Raw genomic sequence first — 25463 nt, 5'->3', positions numbered from 1 at the left:
ACAACAGAGGCAGAGGACTGACTTTGGTGCCTTCCCTCACAGTGGGAAACTTTGATTCTGCTGTGTGGGGATGTTTCATGTTGGACTCTATCGTGTGTTGTGTATTTTATTTTAATTGTATGGCTGTATATGCAAAAACAAATTTCAGACTTGCTCTCCCTCCACCACCTCCAGTTTAAATTCCATTTGGAATATTTTGGAGGAACAAGAAACCAAGAACCAAGACAATAAAGTAATATCGTAACGTATCGTATTCAATTGCCAGGCAGTCATTAGCTGAAACCCATCCCTATGCGGTTTGCAACTATACAAACTCTGAACTACAACAGCCTATTGCACTTTATCTGTTTATTTATGTGTATGTGTAGGGTCTATGGTATATGGACACACTGATCTGTTCTGCATTTATGCCTACAATATTCTGTTGTGCTGCAGCAAGCAAGAATGTCATTGTCCTATCTGGGACACACGCCAATAAAATTCTCTTGACTCTCTTGACTTGACTCTTGGCTTGACGTGCCTCTAAGGTAGGAGACGAGTGCACTCTTTAGTAAGTCTTCTAAATCTCAATGTAATTCATCACAATAACGCTGGTGAAAACAGTGGTGGATGGGTAGTGTTGCATTGGAAACCACTTAAAACGCAATTTTACTCTCTCCAAGTTTCCAATAATAGTTGGCACAGCATACACAACTATTTGATCTGAATTTTCATCCAGTTATGTAAGATACCTTGACTGATATCTCATTATATGACTGATATTTCATGCATTGACATTGGCCCTCAGTCAAATTGCTCGCAAAATTCCAATTGGTCTGTGATTCAGTATTAACCCTGAAAATGGATGCTGGATTTATTTTCACAGAATGGGGGGCGGCACAGGCGGTATCGTGGTCTGCGGAGACTACGCCGTCGAGAACAAAGTGGGTAGACAAAAACGCTGGAGAGACTCAGCGGGTGCGGCAGCATCTATGGAGCGAAGGAAATAGACGACGTTTCGGGCCGAAACCCTTCTTCAGATTCCTTCTTGCAGTTCCTTCTTGAGAAAAAAAGTGGGACCCAGGGGTGGGGGATAGTGGGGGAAGACGGAAGCAGGACTTTCTTCAATACTTTTGCATACTTGTACTGTACGCAAAGAATCTCAATGTACCAAGTACACGTAACAACAAAGTGTGGATCAATCAATCAATGAATGGGCTTGTACACGCTAGAGTTTAGAAGGATGAGAAGAGATCTCATTGAAACATATAGGATTGTTAAGGGCTTGGACACGCTAGAGGCAGGAAACATGTTCCCGATGTTGGGGGAGTCCAGAACCAGGGCCACACAGTTTAAGAATAAGGAGTAAGCCATTTAGAACGGAGACGAGGAAACACTTTTTCTCACTGAGAGTGGTGAGTCTGTGGAATTCGCTGCTTTATATGGCGTTGGAGGCCGGTCGGTTCTCTGGATGCTTTCAAGAGAGAGCTAGATACGGCTCTTAAAGATAGTGGAGTCAGGGGATATGGGGAGAAGGCAGGAACGGGGTATTGATGGGGGCTGATCAGCCATGATCACATTGAATGGCGGTGCTGGCTCGAAGGGACGAATGGCCTACTCCTGCACCTATTGTCTATTGTCTATTGTCTAATCCCTCTATACCTGTCCTATCCATATACCTGTCTAATTAAACGTAGCAATAGTCCCTGCCTCAACTTTATTCCACAACCCTCGATCACAAATCTTCATTGCTGGTGCCATTACACCATCCTTGCACGATGGATTTCAGTTGACTATCAATTCCTCAGTTTGGAAATAGAGGAAGTTTTAGTTTTTCTAGTTTTAGAGATACAGCGTGGAAACAGGCCCTTTGGCCCACCGGGTCGGCGCCGACCAGCGATCCCCTCACATTAACGTCTTTGGAGCGTGGGAGGAAACTGAAGATCTCTGAGAAAACCCACACAGATCATGGGGAGAATGTGCAAACTCCGTACAGACAAGTGCCCGTAGTGGGGATCGTAGTGGGGAGCAGTGAAGAAAGCGAATGGTATGTTAGCATTCATAGCAAAAGGATTTGAGTATAGGAGCAGGGATGTTCTACTGCAGTTGTACAGGGTCTTGGTGAGACCACACCTGGAGTATTGCGTATAGTTTTGGTCTCCTAATCTGAGGAAAGACATTCTTGCCGTAGAGGGAGTACAGAGAAGGTTCACCAGACTGAGTCCTGCGATGTCAGGACTTTCATATGAAGAAAGACTGGATAGACTCGGCTTGTACTCGCTAGAATTTAGAAGACTGAGGGGGGATCTTATAGAAACTTACAAAATTCTTAAGGGGTTGGACAGGCTAGATGCAGGAAGATTGTTCCCGATGTTGGGGAAGTCCAGAACAAGGGGTCATAGTTTAAGGATAAGGGGGAAATCTTTTAGGACCGAGATGAGGAAAAGATTTTTCACACAGAGAGTGGTGAGTCTCTGGAATTCTCTGCCACAGAAGGTAGTTGAGGCCACAGTTCATTGGCTATATTTAGGAGGGAGTTAGATGTGGCCCTTGTGGCTAAAGGGATCGGGGGTATGGAGAGAAGGCAGGTACAGGATACTGAGTTGGATGATCAGCCATGATCATATCGAATGGCGGTGCAGGCTCGAAGGGCCGAATGGTCTACTCCTGCACCTATTTTCTATGTTTCTATGAACCTGGGTCTGCGGCGATGTGAGGCAGTAACTCTACCGCTGTGCCACCGTGACTGCCCCACCGTGCCGCCAGTCAGCTGGTGTTTTTAGGAGGAAGGAGGACGTTTGTTTGGAAAGCCGCTGGCCAGTGTCTCTCAGCCGCCCTGCTGGCATCAACAGCAGGACGTCTTTTACACTTTGTCAGCGGGTTATGTGTTTGACAGCCAGCCTGACGGAGTGCTCGCCGCCTGTCAAGAGTGGCTGTGGTACAATGTTTCAGCCAGGGGAACCGGGGGTGGGAGAGATCGGAGGAGGAATGGGCAAAGTCACAGGAGGGGTGGGAAACAATACCATAGATGTTGGGCTGGAGACGGATTAGGGATTGATGAATTTGGTGTCAGGATTTCCATTAGAATGTATACTTGCAGAGTCAGGAGAAAACAGCACAGCTCCTGCCTCATTTAACCAGCCTCCAAGTTGCGTTTGAGTAATGAACTGTGTTTAACACTGAATACACACCCTCTCTTTATTGTGCCTTTCCAAATAATTGTATTTATCCCTTTGACATTAACTCCAATAAACATTCTGCATCGGCAAGATGGCAATTATAGACCTGCCTGCGATCCCTGTAATTTTCAAAGATATTTTTAATTGCAGTTTAAAATTTCTGCTCAAAATACTTTGATGCGGGAGGTACCATTGTAATTCATCTCGGCAAATTCATATTTTTAGAATGCAATGAATAGCAGGCGTGATTACAAAGAAATAATTGCATGGGTGGTGTTCGGGAGGTGTTCAGGTAAAATAAACAGTCGGAGCAAAGTTGGAATCATCCGTTATCCAAATCCAACGCCGAACGAACTATTTTCGCGGGTAATTGGCTACTTCTGTTCCCCCCCCCCAGAATAAATATTTGAGTTTAAGCAAGCAATTTATTTTGTATTCATCCCTTTCCAGACATTTTTTCCCTTGGCAGTTTTACTGACAGACATCAGCTGCGGGGCTGGCTAATTCAGTTAATGTGCGCTGGTCACAATGAAAGAGTTTCTCTGCAGCTCAATCACAAAGATTACTCAAAATGAATCGACTGGCAAAGTGAGGAAGTGTAGGAAGGAACTGCAGATGCTGGTCTAAATCGACGATAGACACAAAATGCTGGAGTGACTCAGCGGGGCAGGCAGCATCCTTGGAGAGAAGGGCTGGGTGACGTTTCGGGTCGAGACACTTCTTCAGACGGGCAAAGTGAAGAAGCATAGTTTTCTTTCTTAATGTATATTGACATGACATTTTTGGAGTTCTCAGCAATTTCTTTTTATGTCATAAGTGACCGGAGTAGAATTAGGCCATTCGGCCCATCAAGTCTACTCTGCCATGGCTGATCTATCTCTCTCTCCTAACCCCATTCTCCTGCCATCTCCCCATAACCTCTGACATATGTACTAATCAAAAATCTATCTATCTCTGCCTTAAAAGTATCCACTGACTTGGCCTCTACAGCCTTCTGTGGCAAAGAATTCCACAGATTCACCACCCCCTGACTAAAGAAGTTTGGTGTTAAACATGAGATATTTGCAAAATGCGTTCAAGTACGTGGATAGGAAATGCGTAGAGGGATATGGGCCAAACGTGGGCAAAAGGGACTAGAATTGATAGGGCATCTAGTAATGGACGAGTGTGCTGAAGGGCCTGTTTCCGTGCTGTATGACTATGCTCAATGACTCTAATTTGGATTTAAGGTATACAACAAAGATTTATGCTCATGAATGCTACAAATGAAGGATCAGTGGTGAACACTGCCCGATCCATCATGGGTATTCACGTCCCCACTATCCGAGGGATCTACAAGAGTAGCTGCCTCAAAAAGCCATATCTCTACACTATTTCTATCCATGTGCCTCTCCAAATGTTCATGTTCATAAGTGATAGAAGCCGAATTAGGCTACTCGGCCCATCAAGTCTACTTTGCCATTCAACCATTTCCTTCTTAACCCCATTCTCCTGCCATCTCCCCATAACCCCTGACACCCGTACAAATCAAGGATCTATCTATCTCTGCCTTAAAAATAGCCACTGACTTGGCCTCCACAGCCGTTTGTGGCAATGAGTTCCCCCAGATTCACCACCCTCTGACTAAAGAAATTCCTCCTCATCGCCTTCCTAAAAAGAACATCCTTTAATTCTGAGACTGCGACCTCTGGCCCTTGACTCTCCCACTAGTGGAAACATCCTCTCCACATCCACTCTATCCAGGCCTTTAGGAATAAGGAGTAAGCATGGAGACGAGGAAGCACTTTTTCTCACAGAGAGTGGCGAGTCTGTGGAATTTTCTGCCTCAGAGGGCGGTGGAGGCGGGTTCTCTGGATACTTTCAAGAGAGAGCTAGATAGGGCTCTTAAAAATAGCGGAGTCAGGGGAATATGGGGAGAAGGCAGGAACGGGGTACTGATTGGGGATGATCAGCCATGATCACATTGAATGGCGGTGCTGGCTCAAAGGGCCGAATGGCCTACTCCTGCACCTATTGTCTATTGTCTATTGTCTATTGCTATGTATTTTAAATGTTGTCATAGTACATTGTTTATAGTACATACAGGGTTCCAGATCCCTGCCTGCCCTCATGCATCCTTGGCAGTACGTACCATCTGGCACTTTGAGCAGCTTGAAAAACCAAGTCAAGTTTGGACTGTAGCATGCAAGGGGACGCACACGAGCCAGGCTTTGCCGCAAGGTGACTTGCTCCGGCGAATTCCCGCCCACGATTCTACCAATGCGTGAATGTTTCCCAATAATACAACTTGGTCCATGAAGTGTTTTACAGCCCGGCTTTTATTTGCCTGTTCATGAAGACAATCTATTTGTACTCTATACCCATCATAAACCAGGGTTTAATCTAGATAAGCGTGCAATAAACTGAAAGAAGGTTGAAGATAAATTAAGCTGTACTTGCATTACAGAATGGTACTGGTGCTTCTAGTGCAGACACATTTGTTTATAGAATCTAATTCGACAGCCAAGAAATTGTGTGTGCAGTAACAGTGGCGGCAAACACTGAATATATCTACTGAAATGACAATCTATAGTTTGATTTGAGATCTTGTCCAGGGCTGTTGTTAGGGCACCATTTTGTGGTAATTTGTTGTGTGCTTTTTCACGATGTTATTTATAATGCAATTCCACACGAGGCATTTTAGAATAACACATTCTTTGCACTGGAGACGCAAGGAACTGCAGGTGCTGGCTTGCTAAAAAAAAATAACACAAAGAGCTGGATTAACTCAGCGGGTCAGGCAGCTTTTGAGCAATTAGTTATATGCTGGCTTCCTCCAAATTTTATAATTACAGAATGAAGATAATTTTCAAAACAGAAAACGTTTTTCGTTGGAAGATAGCACCTCTGGTGTTTCTGTGCTGTTTGCTGGGGACAGAGATCACTGCGGACATGCAATTGGACTTGGAGGGGGAAGAGAATATTAGTTTTGTCTAGTTAGACATAGACATAGAAAATAGGAGCAGGAGGAGGCCATTCGGCCCTTCAAGCCAGCACCACCATTCATTGTGATCATGGCTGATCGTCCCCAATCAATAACCCATGCCTGCCTTCTCCCCATATCTCTTAAATCCATCCAGTGACTTGGCCTCCACTGCCCTCTGTGGCAGGGATTTCCACAAATTCGCAATTCACAATTCTCTGGGTGAAAACGTTTTTTTCTCACCTCAGTCTTAAATGGCTTCAAGTCAAGTCAAGTGAGTTTATTGTCATGTGTCACTGATAGGACAATGAAATTCTTGCTTTGCTTCAGCACAACAGAACATAGTAGGCATTTACTACAAAACAGATCAGTGTGTCCATATACCATAATATAAGATTCAGATTCAATTTAATTTTAATTGTCATTGTCAGTGTACAGTACAGAGACAACGAAATGCATTTAGCATCTCCCTGGAAGAGCGACATAGCAACAATATATAATAATATATAAATATATACACACATGAATAAATGAATGGCTTCCCCATTATTCTAAGACTGACCACTGGCTCTGGATATAGTTTAGACCAGCTATCCCCACACCTTAACAGTAACCTGCACTCGCAAGGGACAATCTACAATTTTACCAAAGCCAATTTAGCCAACAAACCCTGTACGTCTTTGGAGCGCGGGAGGAAACCGGAGCAACCAGAGAAAACCCACGCAGGTCACGGGGAGAATGGCCAAACTCCATACAGGCAGCCCCCCGTGGTCAGGATTGAACCCGGGTCTCTGGCGCTGTGTGGTAGCAACTCTACCACTGCGCCACTGTGCCGCATTTGTAATAAACATTTAGCTTTCATGGCCTGTTTAATTTGTAATGGCATTGGGAATAATATGAAATGTGTCATACATTAAATTTCCCTTGGAGGAAACATTTGAATTTCCATGTAATTTAAATCTTTATTTTAAAACATTGCTCATCATTAATTTAAAAAAAAATCAGATCGTAAACAAAATCGTAGTTTTAGTGCATATTTTCTCTTTCTCTGCATATCCTGATATCTTCTGAGTCACATCTTTTTATTTTGTTTAACAAAGATCTGTAATACCTTAAAAAGTTCTGATGAAGGTGATCAGACCTGAAGCATTAAGTCTGTTTCCCTTTCCATAAATGCTACTTAATCTACAGAGTGTAACTTGTCCCACTTACGCAATTTTTTAGGCAACTACAGGCGACTAGCGTGTCACCACATGTTCACCGGTGGCCGCCAAGTGTAGTCTCAGTCGCACATAAAGTCGTAGTGTCTTTCTGGTTGCCGCTAAATTTTCAACATGTTGAAAATGTTTCAGTGACAGTGGGTTTGATGCCAATAAGTGAGTAAGTAAGTAAGTAACTTTATTGGCCAAGTATTCACATACAAGGAATTTGCCGTGGTGCTCTCTCTCTCTCTCTCTCTCTCTCTCTCTCTCTCTCTCTCTCTCTCTCTCTCTCTCTCTCTCTCTCTAACTAATCACAGCCCTTCGTTCACTGCCCCATATCTCCACTGAGAACCGCGCAGTTGAGCGGAGGGGAGGGAGGGTCTTTGGGGGGCAGTCGGATTCCGCCACGGCTGGTCGTGGTTTTGCCCTTTGGTTTTGCCGCTTGTTCTGAGATTCTGGAGGGCGGAGGTCCTCAGAAGAAGAGAAAAATACGCCCGCGGGCTGGATAATTTGGGGTTATGAAGCATGTCTCGCCAAAAATGTGGAGGGGCTGCAGCCCTCCCTGCCCCTCCTGGTTCCGCGGCCCATGAGATAAGATCAGTTTAGAAACATAGAAACATAGAAATTAGGTGCAGGAGTAGGCCATTCGGCCCTTCGAGCCTGCACCGCCATTCAATATGATCATGGCTGATCATCCAACTCAGTATCCCGTACCTGCCTTCTCTCCATACCCCCTGATCCCTTTAGCCACAAGGGCCACATCTAACTCCCTCTTAAATATAGCCAATGAACTGGCCTCAGCTACCCTCTGTGGCAGAGAGTTCCAGAGATTCACCACTCTCTGTGTGAAAAAGGTTCTTCTCATCTCGGTTTTAAAGGATTTCCCCCTTATCCTTAAGCTGTGACCCCTTGTCCTGGACTTCCCTAACATCGGGAACAATCTTCCTTTATCCTGGCAACATGTTCGACACAGACATTGTAGGCAGAAGGGCCTATTCTTTGTGCTGTCCTGTTCCACGTTGTGCTGCCCGACACTATTCTCAATCCGTGTTTAGAAGAATGAGGGGGAACCTCATTGAAACATTCAGAATAGTGAAAGGCTTGGATAGAGTGGATGTGGAGAGGATGTTTCCACTAGCGGGGAGAGTCTAGGACTAGAGGTCACAGCCTCAGAATTAAAGAACATACTTTCAGGAAGGAGATGGGGAGAGATTTCTTTAGTCAGAGGGTGGTGAATCTGTGGAATTCTTTGCCACAGAAGGCTGTGGAGGCCAAGTCAGCGGATATTTTCAAGGCAGGAGTGGACATGATGGGCTATTTCTGCTCCTATATCACTTCTGTCCTTATGACCATATGAGAATCTCTGGAGAACGTTGACAAAATGCTGGAATAACTTAGCGGATCAGGCAGCATCCCTGCAGAAAATTAATCGGTGATGTTTTGGGTTGAGACCCTTTTGCCTTATATCGCTGAATTACTCCAGCATTTTGTGTCTATCTTCGGTATATACCAGCATGTGCGGTTCCTTCCTAAAGCCTCTGTCCCACTTTCATGACCTAATTGGCGACCTCTGCCGAGTTTGCCCTTGACTCGTACTCACAGCATGGTCGCCACGAGGTGGTAGGAGGTCTTCGTAACTCTTCCTCATGCTCGTGAGTGATCTCCGCGTACTCGTGGCCTCAAGTAGGTCGCGTAGCTCGTAGCTAGTCGTAGTTGGTCTTAGGTGTGGAAGACTGAGGTCGAGGGGGGTCGTAGGAGGTCGTAGACATAGTCGTAGGAGGTCTTTTACTTTGGCGAGTCAACACGACCTTGACATTTTTAAAAACTCATCTAGGGTCTTATAAACTAGTGGATTAGGTCTTCCAAGTGGGACCGGCCCATAACCCTTCTCGGGAGAACATGCATCTTTGCTGTAGGAAGGAACTGCAGATGCTGGTTTACATTGAAGATAGACACAAAATGCTGGAGTAACTCAGCGGGACAGGCAGCATCTCCGAACTGAGAGTCTGAAGTCTGAAGAAGGACCTTGTCACGAAACGTCACCCATTCCTTCTACCCAGGGATGATGCCTGTCCCGATACATCTTTTTTAGTGAAACCATCACCTGCAGTTCCTTGATTCTACAATAGCCACGTTAGATACCTGTGGACTGCTATTGTTTAAATCAACGTTGAAATTGATTTATTTGAATTATTTGAAACATATAAGATTGTTAAGGGTTTGGACACGCTAGAGGCAGGAAACATGTTCCCGATGTTGGGGGAGTCCAGAACCGGGGGCCACAGTTTAAGAATAAGGAGTAAGCCATTTAGAACGGAGACGAGGAAAACACTTTTTCTCACAGAGAGTGGTGAGTGTGGAATTCTCTTCCTCAGAGGGCAGTGGAAGCAGGTTCTCTGGATGGTTTCAAGAGAGAGCTAGATAGGGCTCTTAAAGATAGCGGAGTCAGGGGATATGGGGAGAAGGAAGAAACGGGGTACTGATTGGGGATGATCAGCCATGATCACATTGAATGGCGGTGCTGGCTCGAAGGGCCAAATGGCCTACACCTGCACCTATTGTCTATTGTCTATCTTCTATAAATGTGATGTTAAGTGAGAGATAGCTCGAGTACGTCTTGGCGTCCTTTACCACGATACAGGTTAATAGCCTCTTTCTCCCTAAAATGTTCTATTTGTGCAGTGCCTTCAGAGAACGTCACCACACACCGGGCTCATTAAACAGATTAAAATGGTGATTTATTGACATTTAGTGATGGCATTTCAGCTTTTGACCTTGAAACGCATGTTCTAATCTTTGCACTCACTAAAATGTTGGACACATTTGTTGAAAGTTAAACTTTTCTTTTTCCTAATTTGCTGTCAGTGAAAAATAAAACACAAGAACACAGTCCAAGGGTTCCCAACCAGGGGGGTAAATTTCACCTACCCAGGAGGTAAATTTGTTGATTCGGGATTTATACATATTTTTTCTCATTGACTGACTGTGTTTGTTATCTGTTCATCATTAGTTGTTCATGAATAAGTGAAATAACATTGTTATGCGCCATTACAGTTCCCAGGGGTAAAGGGGACCAAAAAGGTTGGGAACCCCTGACAAAGTCAGAGTGTCATGCATGGTGAACGAGCCCTTCAGCCCAACTTGTCTGCACTAGTTCCACGTTGCCCATGTTTGGCCCATACCTCTCTAAATGGCGGATGTGCAGGAGTGGGCGCCATTTGTATGTCTTTTCACCCTTTTTAATGTCTAAAACTTTTATTTTGGAGGTCTAATCTTTCTATGTGGGGGGAGTGAACTCTATTAATCCCAGTCCTACCTGGTCGGAGATGTGGTTTTCCTCCGAATCGCATCTTCGTCCTCTCCGTGCGGCCTACCATCAAACTGGAGCGGCGTTTCCTGCCGGGACCACAGCTTCGGCGGCGGCACAGAGCTGGTTCACCAACATGGAGCGGGCGATGCCTTACCGGGTCGCCGTGCAGTATAGCGGGGACCGCCGACTCCAACACCCGAGGAGCTGCGACTGCGGGCGTACAGCCGCGGGCGGGCAGGCGGCGCTGGATTTAAAATACCGCGGAGCCTGGGATCGAGATCGCCAGAGTTGGAGCTCAAACCAGCGCGGCCTGAGGACTTCGGGCACCACAGTCTCCGAGGAGGGAGCGGCCGCTTCAGACATTTCCAAGCCGCTGAGGAGTGTTTCACCCGACGCCGGAGTCCCAGCTTTCCAGCAAGAGGGCCTGAAAACATCGGACTGGCTGCGGAGGCCACAAATAGGCCCTGACCTCGGGTGGACTATGAGGAGGAGGAGTACTGGACATTTTGGTGCCTTCCCTCACAGAGGATTCTGCTGTGGGGGGGACGTTTCATGTTGCATCCTATAGTGTACTGTGTCTTTTTTCTTTTTTCTTTTATATGGATTATGGAAATCTAATTTCTTCTCTGTAAAGCACTTTGGCTTCAACGTGATTTGATTTAAAAGTGCTATATAAATAAAAATTACTTACTTACTTACTTACTTACTTACTTACTAAACCTTTCCTATCCATGTTGTTCAGTTTGTCCTGTGCAATTGTGGTACACCAGATTGATTTGGAGGGTGGTGGACTGTAGTGTGTGGTTACTGTAATGTCTGCCGTATGATCCTGTTGTGACTACACACTCCCCAGCTTGTGCTCCTGGCCTCTAGAGTGCACTGGCATTTACACATTGATGAGATTCAAGAGAGAGCTAGATAGGGCTCTTAAAGATAGCGGAGTCAGGGGATATGGGGAAAAGGCAGGAATGGGCTACTGATTGTAGATGATCAGCCATGATCACATTGAATGGTGGTGCTGGCTCGAAGGGCCGAATGGCCTACTCCTGCACCTAGTGTCTATTGTCTATGATGAGTACAAATGTTTCAAGGTGGCAGCAGCATTTACATCACAGTTACCAACAACTCTGGGACTGAACGTACTTGAAAGTTACTCAGGCACTGTTTTTGCTAAAGGTTCTCATTGAGATGTTTTGCAGCATTAGATTACAGTAAAACTGTGATAATCTCTGATCCAAACGTTCTGGAATCAAAGTTCCTTGTTTCTACATTTGGAAATCCCAGTGCTTTGGCTTTTGGCTCATGCAGGTGATATTTCCTGTGCTCCTTTCCAACTCACAGGGTCTGGTTCCTGTTTGCCTTGCCAAATCACCAGGCCATACAGTTATAGAGTGATACAGTGTGAAAACAGGCCCTTCGGCCCAACTCGCCCACACCAGCCAACAATGTACCAGCTACACTAGTCCCACCTGCCTGCGCTTGGTACATAACCCTCCAAACCTGTCCTACCCATGTACCTGTCCAACTGTTTCTTAAACGTTGGGATGGTCCCAGCCTCAACTACCTCCTCTGGCAGCTTGTTACATACACCCACTGTGTGAAAATGTTACCCCTCGGATTCCTATTAAATCTTTTCCCCTTCACCTTTAACCTTTGTCCACTGGTCCTCGATTCACCTACTCTGGGTAAAAGACTCTGTGGATCTACCTGATCTATTCCTCTCATGATTTTGTACACCTCTATAAGATCACCCCTCATCCCCCTATGCCCCATGGAATAGAGACCCAGCCTACTCAACCTCTCCCTATAGCTCACACCCTCTAGTCCTGGCAACGTCATCGTCTGGTTTCTTCTCACCTGGCCAACTCACCAGGGCTCTGGTTCCCATTCTTCCTTCCAATCCTCGGGGAGCCCAGCTTTCCAGGATTCCTTCCGCACGCCTGGGCCTCCCAATGTTTCCGTCCAATTCCCCAGGCCCCCCACTTTCCACGCTCCCTCCCAATTCACCAGCGATCCAATTCCCGCCCTCCCATTAAACCTTAACTGGTTCACCGTGTAATGTAATACAAACACGAGTAACGTCTGAGAAAAGTGAATTAAAAATCAGATCCAATTGTCTAGTAGATTGACTAATGTAGCACCATCAACCATGTTGGGTTATTGGAGGTTGACTGTGCATTGAAATGCAACCTAATGCAACTTCCCATGATTGAATGGAGGAGGAGACTTGATGGGCCAAATGGCCTAATTCTACTCCCTGTCACTCATGACCTTATAACATTGCTGAGAACTCATAAAATGTCATGTCAATATACATTAAGAAAGTAAACCACGCCTCTTTAGTTTGCCAGTCTGAAGAATGCTCTCGACCTGAAACATTACCCATCCCTTCTCTCCAGAGATGCTGCCTGACCCGCAGAGTTACTCAAGCACTTTTGTGTCTACCTTCGGTGTAAACCATCATCTGTGGTTCCTTCCCACCTATTTCCTCTGCTTGTAGTATGAATGACTGCAATAAATCAGTAGAGCTGCATGAGTTTCTGACGGTGTCCTCCCATGCTTTGCTTTCAGTTGATGGCTGTATACACCGAGCTGCCGGACCCAAGTTGTTGTCGGCGTGCCGCCAGCTGAACGGCTGCAACACTGGCGAGGCCAAAATAACACTGGGCTACGACCTTCCGGCTAAACGTGAGTGCTCCATTTTGTCCCATTTTCAAAACGTTGTTGGCAGTGTCTTTGTTGCGGCCTTTGATGAGAAGCCACTGTCTGCTTTGTCAAAGCAGTCAGGCATTGTTACTGTGGAACTGTACATACGCTTTGAACAGAAGCTGGGCTCGTTGCCTTGAATGCACCAGCTACAATTAATTCATTCAAAACTTTCTACTCCTAACGAGGTGTAATGTTGTTTACAATGGACCGTTTTAATTTACCGTCGAATTTCCATTATTTCTTGTGAATCTTCGTTGAAGTAATCTCCATGTGATCATCTTGTTCCATTTTAGTCGAACGGCATTTAAAAATTGCCGCATTTGTTTGCAATGTAACAAAGTTGCTTTTTTTTCCCCTTTAGGCGTTGATGTAAAAGATAATATTTATCCTTCCAATGGCATTTCAATGCACGTGCCAGTATCTCAGTTGCTGCCATTAACGGTAAAACATGTTGGTCGTGCGGTGGTAACTTGTTGAACGTTTCTGGCGTATTGTGGATATGTAATTGTCACAAACCTCCACCTGCCTCTGGGGCATGATGGTGGTCTTTTACTGGAAGGAGGTGCATGCTGTACTCAAAGCTCTTCGTTGATATTGGTGAAGTTGTCTTTCCCTGGCGTCTGTTTTAAATTTATCGCCGTGATTTAAAATCTATCAGTGCAGATACAGTATCTCTGGTTCCAGGCTTCCCCGGAGCTAATACTGCATAACTGACTGGGGTAAACAGTGATTTGCCATTAATTATGATTTAAGTGGCATGTGACAGAGTTTGCCCACCCACGCGGCCTATTTGTCAGCATTCTTTCAGCACAAAGAATGAGCCCTGAATGTGAACAAACTTAACTCGTCTGAAGCTGAATTGTGCCTGAACGGAACATTGGAAAGTGTGTCAATGGCATAGTAATTTGGACTTGTCATTTCTTCTTCCAGCATGTGCCTGGGCTGCAAGGCGAACCGGAAAGTGGGTTTTAATTCAAAAGATCTCTGCGTTGGGGATGGTATTTGATAAAGCCTTGTTAGTGGAAAGACAATCACCTCCAGCTAGTTGAAGCTCGGAGGTCTCAGCTCCCTGGTCCTCTGTAACACCTACCCGGGTATGCCTACTTTGAAAGGGCAGCACGGTGGCGCAGCGGTAGAGTTGCTGCCTTGCTGCGCTAACAGCGCCAGAGACCCGGGTTCGATCTTGCGCTTGTCTCTACGTTCTCCCCGTGACCGCGTGGGCTTTCTCCGAGAACTTCGGTTTCCTCCCACATTCCAAAAATGTACATGTTAGTAGGTTAATAGACAATAGACAATAGGTGCAAGAGTAGGCCATTCGGCCCTTCGAGCCAGCACCACCATTCAATGTGATCATGGCTGATCATCCCCAATTAGTACCCCGTTCCTGCCTTCTCCCCATATCCCCTGACTCCGCTATTTTTAAGAGCCCTATCTTGCTCTCTCTTAAAAGCATCCAGAGAACCCGCCTCCACCGCTCTCTGAGGCAGAGAATTCCACTCGGTATAAATGTAAAAACTGTTCCTTGCGCAGGAAAGGGTTAATGTGCGGGGATCATTGGTCGGTGCGGGCTCGTTGCTTCGAAGGACTTGTTTCCGCGCTGAATCTCTGAACTAAAAACTAAACTGTTGTTCTCCTCTCTCTGTCGGGAGTTTTGTGAGACCCTCTCTCACTGCTCCCCCTCTGTGATTCCTGCTGCCCTCCACTTCTACCACCATGTTTTGAGCGGGACTACCATATGCCAAGCAAACCCCCTCCCCCCCCCCCACCTTCACCTATATCCACCCATCACTCGCCAGGATTTGCCCCGCCCCCTTTCAGCTTTCTCTCACCACCCCACCCCCCACTACAAGCAGTCTGAAGAAAGGTCCTGACCCGAAATGTTGCCAAGTTGGAAAGGGCGCAGGGAAGATTTACGAGGATGTTGCCAGGACTCGAGGGCCTGACCTACAGGGAGAGGTTGAGCAGGCTAGGACTCTATCACTTGGAACGCAGGAGGATGAGGGGTGATCTTATAAAGGTGTACAAAATCGTGGGAGATATAGATCGGACAGAGTCTCTTGCCCAGAGTTGGGGATTCGAGAACCAGAGGACATAGATTTAAGGTGAGTGGTGGATAGAATTAATAGGATCTGAGGGGTAACTTCTTTACACAAAAGGTGATGGGTGTATGGATCGAGCTGCTGGAGGAGGTAGTTGAGGCATGTAGTATCGCAATGTTTGAGAAACTTTTAGACGGGCACATTGGTAGGATAGGTTTCAAGGGATATAGGCCAAATTCAGGCAGGTGGGAATAGTGTATATGGGACATGTTGGTCGTTGTGGGCAAGTTGGGCTGAAGGGCCTGTTTCTATGCTGTATGTCTTTATGAATCTATGAGATGTCACCTATTCATGTCTCGAATAGATGCTGTCTGACCCACTGAATTACTCCAGCACTTTGTGTCTTGTTTCTTAAACTAGCATCTACTTTTTCATCTCGACGCCACTTTCAGCCGTGCTTTCAGCGGCCTAGCTCCAAAGTAGAAGAATATTCTCCCTTAAAGACACCATTCCCCCTGATGTTTACTCTCTTAAGATGCTCAGTGAAATGATTCTTTGTTAGATATTTATTTGACAATACTCATGAAGTAACTTCTGATGTTTTGCCACATTGAAGACACGATTAAAATGCAAGAAGTTGTTGCCTATAATTAGATCGCTCATTATCATTAGCGCAGTTCAAGACAATTTACAGTCATTAGATAAAATAATGATATTCTTTGCCAGATCCAGTCTCTGAACAGAGATGGGGGTGTCTTTTTTCAATACATGAACGATAATAAGTCAAACGTATGAATGAACATTTGAATTGGGAGCAGGAATAGGCCCCTCAAACCTTTTCCGCCATTCAATAAGATCATGGCTGATATGATTGTAACGTCAACTCTGCTCTGTAAACACGATAAAATAGGCATAGCTTTGTGAAAGGGAGGGCTTGCCTGACAAAAAATTGCTGGGATTCTTTGAAGAAGTAAATAGCAGGACAGACAAAGGAGAGTCAGTAGATGTTGTATACCTAGATTTTCAGAATGCCTTTAATAAGTTGCCACACGTGAGGCTGCTAAGGAAGATGAAAGCCCACAGTATCAAAGGGCAGATACTAACCAGCATGGATAGCAGGTTGGCTGGATGGCAAAAGGCAAACGTGGCAATAAAGGGGGCTTTTTCCAGTTGGCTGCCAGTGACTAGCGGAGTTCCACAGGGCTCGGTGTTGGGGCCGCTGCTCTTCATGTTGTATATTAATGATTTGGACGAGGGGATTGAAGGCTTTGTGGACAGGTTTGCGGATGATACGAAAATAGGCGGAGGGGCAGGTAGAGTAGAGAATGCAGGGACTCTGCAGAAGGTCTTGGACAGGTTGGGTGAGTGGGCAGAGAAGTGGCAGATGGAATATAGTGTAGCAAAGTGTGGAGTCGTGCATTTTGGTAGTAGGAATAAATGCGTAGACTATTTTATAAATGGGGAGAGAATCCAGAAAGCGGAGGTACAAAGGGACTTGGGAGTGCTGGTGCAGGATTCCCAAAAAGTTAATCTGCAAATCGAATTGATAGTAAAGAAAGCAAACGCAATGCTAGCATTTATTTCAAGAGGGCTTGTATGCAAAAACAGGGATGTAATGCTGAGGCTCTATAAGGCGCTGGTCTGGCCGAATTTGGAGCATTGTGAGTTTAGATGAATGAAGGGGGGGGGGACCTCATTGAAACGTATGGAATAGAGAAAAGGCTTGGATAGAGTGGATGTGGAGAGGATGTTTCCACCTGTGGGAAAATCTAGGACCAGAGGTCATGGTATCAGTATTAAAGGACGTTCTTTTAAGAAGGAAATTACCAGGACGGTCATTTAAGAAGGAAAGGAATTTCTTTAGCCAGAGGTTGGTGAATCTGTGGAATCCTTTGTCACAGAAGGCTGTGGAGGCCAAGTCAGTGGATATATTTAAGGCAGAGATAGATAGATTATTGATTAGTACGGGAGTCAGAGGTTATGTGGAGAAAGCAGGAGAATGGGGTTAGGAGGGAGAGATATAGCAGATCAACAATGATTGAATAGCGGAGTAGACTTGATGGGACGAATGGCCTAATTTTACTCCTATCTCTTATGATCTTATGATCTAAACCTGCCCCTGTTTAGTAAGACGCTTGAGTACAATTTCCAAACCCTATGCCTTCTTCTCAGTGGTTCAATGGCTCTATATTATCACATGCACGAAGGTGCAGTGAAATTATTTTTTTGCATACAGTTCAGTAATTTATTGCCATGCATAAGATCAATCCCAGATGAAGTACAAATGAGAAATAGCTCACTGAGGCTATGTACAAAAGTCGCCAAGCTTTCGTGCCATTTTCAAAGTCCAAGCTGCAGCTGGCCGTGACGGGGCCGTTGTCCTGGCAAGATTGCAGGGTCGTCCAAGCGAGACTGTAGTTGTCCTCCACCGTCCCGTGCCACTGCAGGCCGGCCGCGTCCGGGCCCGCCGCTCGGTGCTCTGGAGCGGTGCCCGATCCAGGCGAGCCCCAGGCTGCAGCAGGGCCTCCAGCAGTCGCCTCCGTCCGCATCGTTCAGCGAACCGTCGACCCTCTCCTCGCCCGGCCAATGGCCTTCAGCCTTTGTCGCCTCCCGCAGCCGACCTTGAGGTGGCGGAAGTCAATAGACAATAGACAATAGGTGCAGGTGTAGGCCATTCGGCCCTTTGAGCCAGCACCGCCATTCAATGTGATCATGGCTGATCATCCCCAATCAGTACCCCGTTCCTGCCTTCTCCCCATATCCCCTGACTCCGCTATCTTTAAGAGCCCTATTGAGCTCTCTCTTGAAAGTATCCAGAGAACCGGCCTCCACCGCCCTCTGAGGCGGAAAATTCCACAGACTCACCACTCTCTGTGAGAAAAAGTGTTTCCTCGTCTCCGTTCTAAATGGCTTACTCCATATTCTTAAACTGTGGCCCCTGGTTCTGGAGGTCCCGGTTTCGCTTACCGACCCTCTGTTCTTGCGTCCAGCGCCATCTCGACTCCCTCCGTGCTCCTCTCCAGTCCTCGGGATCGAGCAGGGTCCGAGCTCAGCGGCTTCCGGCGGGTTTCGCGGTTCCGCGGCGGGAGGGCCAGGCTTGCCACAGGGTGCACGACAGCTGCTGCACGACTGTATTCTGCCGCGCGGCACGACGGGTCTTCCCGATTGAAGGAGTGTAATAGCCCTGTCCTACTGTACGAGTTCATTCCAAGAGCTCTCCCGAGTTTGCCCTGATTCGAACTCGGAGATTTACGGTAATGGCCGCTCGTCGGTACTCGGGGCTCTCGTGGACATGTTGAAAAATCTTCACGAGTCTTCCCGTGCTTACCTGCCATTAGCGAGTCTTCCCGAGTACCTGCCGTTAGCGTTACGAGCCGCTAAGAGACATCCCCGAGCTCCGACGTACCCGCGATGTTCATTCTCCGTGCTTACCACGAGTTTGATTTTTTTAACACTTGGGAGAGCTGTTGGAACGAATTCGTACCGTGGGACAGGGCTATAAGGAGAGCGTGGCCGGGGTGGTGTGGGTCCTTGATGAGGCAAAGTCTCCTGTTGATCCCTTCGATGGTGGCGAGGCCAGAACCCGAGGCAGTGTCCTCCACTTTTATCAGTCTCCTTCATTCCTGCGCATTCGAGCTGCTGAACCTGGCTGTGATCCAACCAGTCAATATGCTCTCTGCCGTACACCTGTAGACGTTCAAGAGCGTGTTCATCAACATTCTCCCACCACAGTGGAGACATTGATGGGTTTTCTCTGCGATGGCATCGATGTTAATGAGGGTGTTTTTCCTCTTTGAGTTGCAATGGGATGACCTGTTGGACTGAGTGTCAGATATAACTCAGAACAAACTTCGATTGTTATTTTTAGTTGTCAGATAACATTGTTGCCATCAAGCAGAGAATATGGTTTTTCTCATTTTTGCCAAAGGCAATGTCAGGATTTTTTTTGCTCGTGAGCTAATTATTTTACATGGTGATTCTCTTGTGCTAGCCTTACTCTCCACACCCCGAACCTTTTGTTGTTACAAAGGAAAACGGTGTTGCAAAGGTCTGGGGAATGTGAAGTGTCGGATTAGTTTAGTTTAGTCGAGCGATACAGCGCGGAAACAGGACCTTCGGCCCACCGAGTCCGCGCCGACTAGCAATCCCCGCACACCGACACTATCCTGAACAATTTACAGTGTATTTTACCGAAGCCAATGAGCCTACAACCCTCTGTACTTCATCGGAGTTTGGGCGGCAACCGAAGCATTCGGGGAAAACCCACGCGGTCACGGGGAGAACGTACAAACTCCATACAGACAGCACCCGTAGTCAGGATCGAACCCAAGACTCCGGTGCTGTGAGGCAGCAACTCTACCGCTGCGCTACTGTGCCCCGTTAGAGGGAGGATAGTAGAAGGGGGAGAGGAGGGGAGAAGCAGGTGGGGGGGGGGGGGGGGGGGGGGGGGGGGGGGCAGAGGGGAGGAGAGGTGGAATGAGAGGTTGCTGTTGGACCCTGAAGCTAATACAGGGTGTGTATTAGACTTAATTGGACTCGTATATCATACGATATCAGAGTGCGTTTTGAACTTGAAACAAGTGCCTACATAAAAAAGGAAGCGCCTCAAGGGCCTGTCCCACTTGCCGTTTTTTTTCGGCGACTGCCGATATCATTGACTGACGTATCAGGTCACCGAAAAATTAGCGGCGTGACGCGGCGTGATGACGTATTGATGCGCGCCGTTCTTTTTCAAGTGTCGCAACATTTTTTTTTGTCGCCGCTGGATTTTGAAATGTTCAAAATCTTTTGGCGACACTGATATGACGCCAGCAGTCGCCGAAAAAATCGCCAAGTGGGACAGGCCCTTCAGCCATGCTGGCAGGTCAAGTGGGATTGTTCCCCCTTCAATTAGGTCTCCAATTATTTGTCACAATGGAGCTGGGTGTCACATGAGACGGCACATTGTAAAGCACTCTGGCCAACGAGAGTTGTTTTTTAAATATGCCATATAAATAAAAGTGACTTGACTTGACTTGATTACTAATTTGTGTGCATTAAAGAGACCGTCAGCATGCATTCTTAACGATGTTGGCACATTTTTTGACATCCAAGACCGTTTCCCCCCCCCCCCCCCCTTTTGTAAAGTATCTGGCTCAAACAATATTCGGGCAATACTTCCTTGTTGAAAGGTGAAATCCTGCTTCAAAATATGTGATTGGGCTTGGTTTACTTTCCAGAGTCAGAGCTGATCAAAATAATGTGCAAGAAGTTACTAAAATTGACGTTTTCATTGGCGTTTCGCGAAAACATTTTTACGGCAGGAATGTGAATTGTTTTTTCTGCAACAATAAATTGATTCCCAAGGTTGTGATCCTGTGGTGATAGCAAAATAATTCTTGGATTTTATTCTTTCTCTGTCTCATTACACTTCCAGGTGGGGTTCTACTCCGGTTTAATTTGAGTTTTGAAGCATAAAAACGTTTCTAACTTCGCGATTCCAAGTGTTGTCAGAAGCCGCATTCTGGGCCAGCTGGAATTTGAAATTTGACTCTGCAATCGTTACCATGCACCGTTTTTTGTTTCCTTCCAAAACCTCTGTTATTTAAATAGCTCCGTTTATAAGGAGCGCGTTGTGTGCCATCAATAACCCTGCCGTAAATCAACGGCAACAATCCAGGTTAACATTTACGTCTGCAAACTCCTACTAAAGATTTTCTCAGTGAACACAGAGGACAGTTCAGTACAGGAAAAGGACCTTCGGCCCACAATGTCCGTTCTTAGTTTAGTCTAGCTTATTGAACGTGATGCCTACCACAACCAGAGAGCAGTCCTGAACTACCATCTCCCTCATTGGTGACCCTTAGGGTTCAGGACTGCTCTCTGGTTGTGGTAGGCATCAGTCTGAAGAAGGGTCTCGACCCGAAACGTCACCCGTTCCTTCGCTCCATAGATGCTGCCACACCTGCTGAGTTTCTCCAGCTTTTTGTCTACCTTCGATTATTCCAGCATCTGCTGTTCTTTCTTAAACACTTGGACTATCCTCGATCGGACTTTGGTGGCTTTACCTTGCACCAAACGTTATTCCCTTATCATGTAAATGGCCTGATTGTAATCATGTATTGTCTTTCCACTGACTGAACAAAGGGGAGGTCATTTAAGGTCATCTTAGAATAAAGGGGAGGTCATTTAAGACTGAGGTGAGAAAAAAACTTTTTCACCCAGAGAGTTGTGAATGTATGGAATTTATGAAATTCCCTGCTACAGAGGGCAGTGGAGGCCAAGTCACTGGATGGATTTAAGAGAGAGTTAGATAGAGCTCTAGGGGCTAGTGTAGTCAAGGGATATGGGGAGAGGGCAGGCATGGGTTATTGATAGGGGACGATCAGCCATGATCACAATGAATAGCGGTGCTGGATCGAAGGGCCGAATGGCTTCCTCCTGCACCTATTTTCTACGTTTCTATGTTTCTATGACTGCAACGAAAGCTTTTCACTGTACCTCGGTACACTTGACAATAGACTAAACTAAATAAGTAAATAACGAAGGTTAAACAAATCCTCTGCCAACATATGACCCATAGCACTCAATTTGCTGCATATCCATGTGTCTATATAGCATCACATTGATATGTGCCTTCATCACATCTATGCATATAATTTTCACAACGAATGGTCTCTTAAATGGAAATGGGGGTCTTTGTAGACCCTTTGATACACATTTTGTGCATGTTTTAATTCCTAGTAATAGCCGTCATATAAAAAGCACTCTCTTTGCACTCAAAATGGTGCCCAAAATAAAAATCTATAAAATGTCTCCTATATTCATTACAATGGCGATAGGACAATTTAACATTAATTACATTAAAAAAATAATCCAAACAAAAATCTTCAACAAATTAAACTGTGATTGGTGGACAAGGTAGGTTCCGGCACAAAGTGTCTGTCTATACATCGTAAAATTATGTGAGTACAAGTTAGTTCCTTTTTTTCTTCATTTGTTTTATTGTGTGCCTACCTAATATCTCACTGCTTGAACTGTTGAGAATAGTTTATTCTGAAGCCAAGGAAAAATGCAAAACCGATCGTTTTATAATAAAGCATTTGTACACGGGAATTTTTAGAATGAGATTGATTCGGTTAAATGGTAAATATGGTCAAATGATCATGTTCATAAGTAATAGGAGCAGAATTGGGCCATTCGGCCCATCGAGTCTACTCCGCCATTCAATCATGGCTGATCTATCTCTCCCTCCTAACCCCATTCTCCTGCCTTCTTCCCATAACCCCTGACACCCGTACTAATCAAAAATCTATCCATCTCTGCTTTAAAAATGTCCACTGACGTGGCCTCCACAGCCTTCTGTGGCAAAGAATTCCACAGATTCACCACCCTCTGACTAAAGAAATTCCTTCTAATCTCCTACCGAAAAGAATGTCCTTGCCTCTAGTCCTAGAATCGCCCACTAGGCTAGGAGAGCAAAGGCAGAAGAAGGTAAATGGTCTCAAAATATTTTGAAAAAAGTAATCAAATCTCTGAAAAAGAAGGGCAGAATGAGTCTGATTTTGACATTTTTCATTTAAGTTTATTACTGTTACTGTCATGTTTCTACTATCTATACCCCTCTGTTTTTTTTCTCTGTGAAGGGCATCAGTGATCCTGCTGTGGTCATTGCAGGTATGTAGTTGTGCAGTCAAGAGCCAAGTCAAGAGTCAAGAGAGTTTTATAGTCATGTGTCCCAGATAGGACAATGAAATTCTTGCTTGCTGCAGCGTAACAGAATATGTAAACATAATACAGAACGGGAGATAAACGTTCAGTGTGTCTATAGACCATAGACCCATGTCCATCATTGCTGAGCCTAGATTTAGTCTGAGGAAGGGTCTCGACCCGAAACTTAACCTATTCCTTTTCCCCAGAGATGCTGTGTGACCCGCTGAGTAACCATCTTTAGTCATTAGTCACTCATTGTCACGTGTACAGAGGTACAGTGGAAGGTTTTTGCTGCGTGCTAACCAGCCAGCGGATAGACAATGCATGATTACATCCGAGCCGTTCACAGTGTACATGATAACGGAATAATGTTTAATGCAAGATACAGCCAGTAAAGCCTGATCTTAAATAGTCCGAGGGTCTCCAAATGAGGAAGATAGCAGTTCTCCACTCTCTAGTCATGGTAGGATGGTTCAGTTGTCTTGATAACAGCTGGGACGAAACTGTCCCTGAATCTGGAGGTGTGCGTTTTCACACTTCTGTACCTTTTACCCGATGGGAGAGGCGAGAAGAGGGAGTGGCCAGGGTCCAACATCCTTGATTATGCTGGTTACACAAAAAAAGCTGGAGAAACTCAGCGGGTGCAGCAGCATCTATGGAGCGAAGGAAATAGGCAACGTTTCGGGCCGAAACCCTTCTTCAGACTGATCGGGGGCGGGGGTGGGTGGGGACAAGAAAGGGAAAAGGAGGAGGAGCCCGAAGGCTGGGGGATGGGAGGAGACAGCAGGGGGGCTGAGGAAGGGGAGGAGACAGCAAGGACTAACAAAATTGGGAGAATTCGATGTTCATGCCCCCGGGGTGCAGACTCCCCAAACGGAATATGAGGTGCTGTTCCTCCAATTTCCGGTGCTGCTCGCTGTGGCCATGGAGGAGACCCAGGACAGAGAGGTCGGAGACGGAGTGGGAGGGGGAGTTGAAGTGCTGAGCCACCGGGAGGTCAGCTTGGTTATTGCGGACCGAGCGGAGGTGTTCGGCGAAACGATCGCCTTGATTATGCTGCTGGCCTTGCCGAGGCAGTGTAAGGTGTAAATGTAGCCAATGGAAGGAAGGTAGACACACAATGCTGGAGTAACTCAGCGGTTGAGGCAGCATCTCTGGAGAGAAGGAATGGGCGACGTTTTGGGTCAAGACCCTTCTTCAGACTGATGCCAGGGGAGGGGGCGGGATAAAGAGAGAATGTAGGCAGATACAGTAAGACTGGTGGGAGAACTGGGAAGGGGGAGGGGATGGAGGGAGAGGGAAAGCAAGGGTTATCTGAAGTTAGAGAAGTCAATGTTCATACCGCTGGGGTGTAAGCAGCCCAAGCGGAATATGAGGTGCTGTTCCCCCAATTTGTGCTGGGCCTCACTCTGAAGGGAGGTTGGTTTGTGTGATGGTCTGGGCTGCCTCCTTCTTTGAAATTCCAGGATTAGGTTTATTAATGTCACGAGGTCTGAGATACAGGGAAAAGCTTTGTTTTGCATGCGATCCAAACAGATCCGATAATACCTACACATAAATGCAATCATCTTTCTGTGTCGAAACTTCATTCGGGGAGTCAGTGATTTGGTGTCATAAGGATATAATGTCTGCCTTAACCTACCTGATCTCCCAGTTGCTCGGCATTTTAACTCCCCCTCCCATTCCTGCACCGACCTTTCTGTCCTGGGCCTCCTCCGTTGTCAGAGTGAGGCCCAGCCCTAATTGGAGGAACAGCACCTCATATTTCACTTGGGCAGCTGTAATTAAGACGGCTAAAGCACAGTGTACGGTAAGTCCTTTAAAAGAGGGGGAGAGAAGGGGGTAGGGGGAGAAGGGGGTAGAAGGAGTGGAGACAACTTTTAAGAAGCCAGGCAACTTTTAAGAAGCCAGAGATACACGACTGTGAAGCTCGGCGGACATTTAACATTACCGGTCGGTTATCCTCGGTTCTGAAAACGACTGCTTACGTTTTTTTTTCCCACTGAGCCGAAGAAATTCACCGGTCAGCATCAGCTACAACCCACGGGAACCTTCGACCTCCCGGTAACCCACTAGGACCTCCTGGCGACCCACCTATGGCACGTGAATTCTCGCTACTCTCCATGGCGGCTTTGTTACGGTCGCCGCCAATTTCTCAACGTTGAAAAATTCGCGGCGACCATAATGAGGCCGCGACTAGTTGCGAGAATGCGGGAACTCTTCACGACCATGAATCTTATAGAAACTTACAAATTTCTTAAGGGGTTGGACAGGCTAGATGCAGGAAGATTGTTCCCGATGTTGGGGAAGTCCAGAACAAGGGGTCACACAGTTTAAGGAGAAGGGGGAAATCTTTTAGGACCGAGATGAGAAAAACATTTTTCACACAGA

The 25463-nt window shown here is 46.2% G+C and overlaps 1 protein-coding gene across 1 annotated transcript in view; it reads left to right on the top strand.

Annotated features, from left to right (window-relative positions):
- Nucleotides 1-25463, top strand: part of macrod2 (mono-ADP ribosylhydrolase 2) — a 1271393-nt gene that overhangs the window by 348938 nt on the left and 896992 nt on the right. Inside the window, exon 6 of the mRNA XM_055638840.1 lies at nt 13204-13320. Coding sequence (XP_055494815.1) covers nt 13204-13320 — 117 coding nt within the window. The remainder of the gene's footprint in view (nt 1-13203; nt 13321-25463) is intronic.

Source organism: Leucoraja erinacea, chromosome 8 (assembly GCF_028641065.1).
Source record: "Leucoraja erinacea ecotype New England chromosome 8, Leri_hhj_1, whole genome shotgun sequence".
Lineage (NCBI taxonomy): Eukaryota > Metazoa > Chordata > Chondrichthyes > Rajiformes > Rajidae > Leucoraja > Leucoraja erinaceus.
Note: the sequence above shows the minus strand (reverse complement) of the source record. Positions and strands in the feature narration are given on the sequence as shown.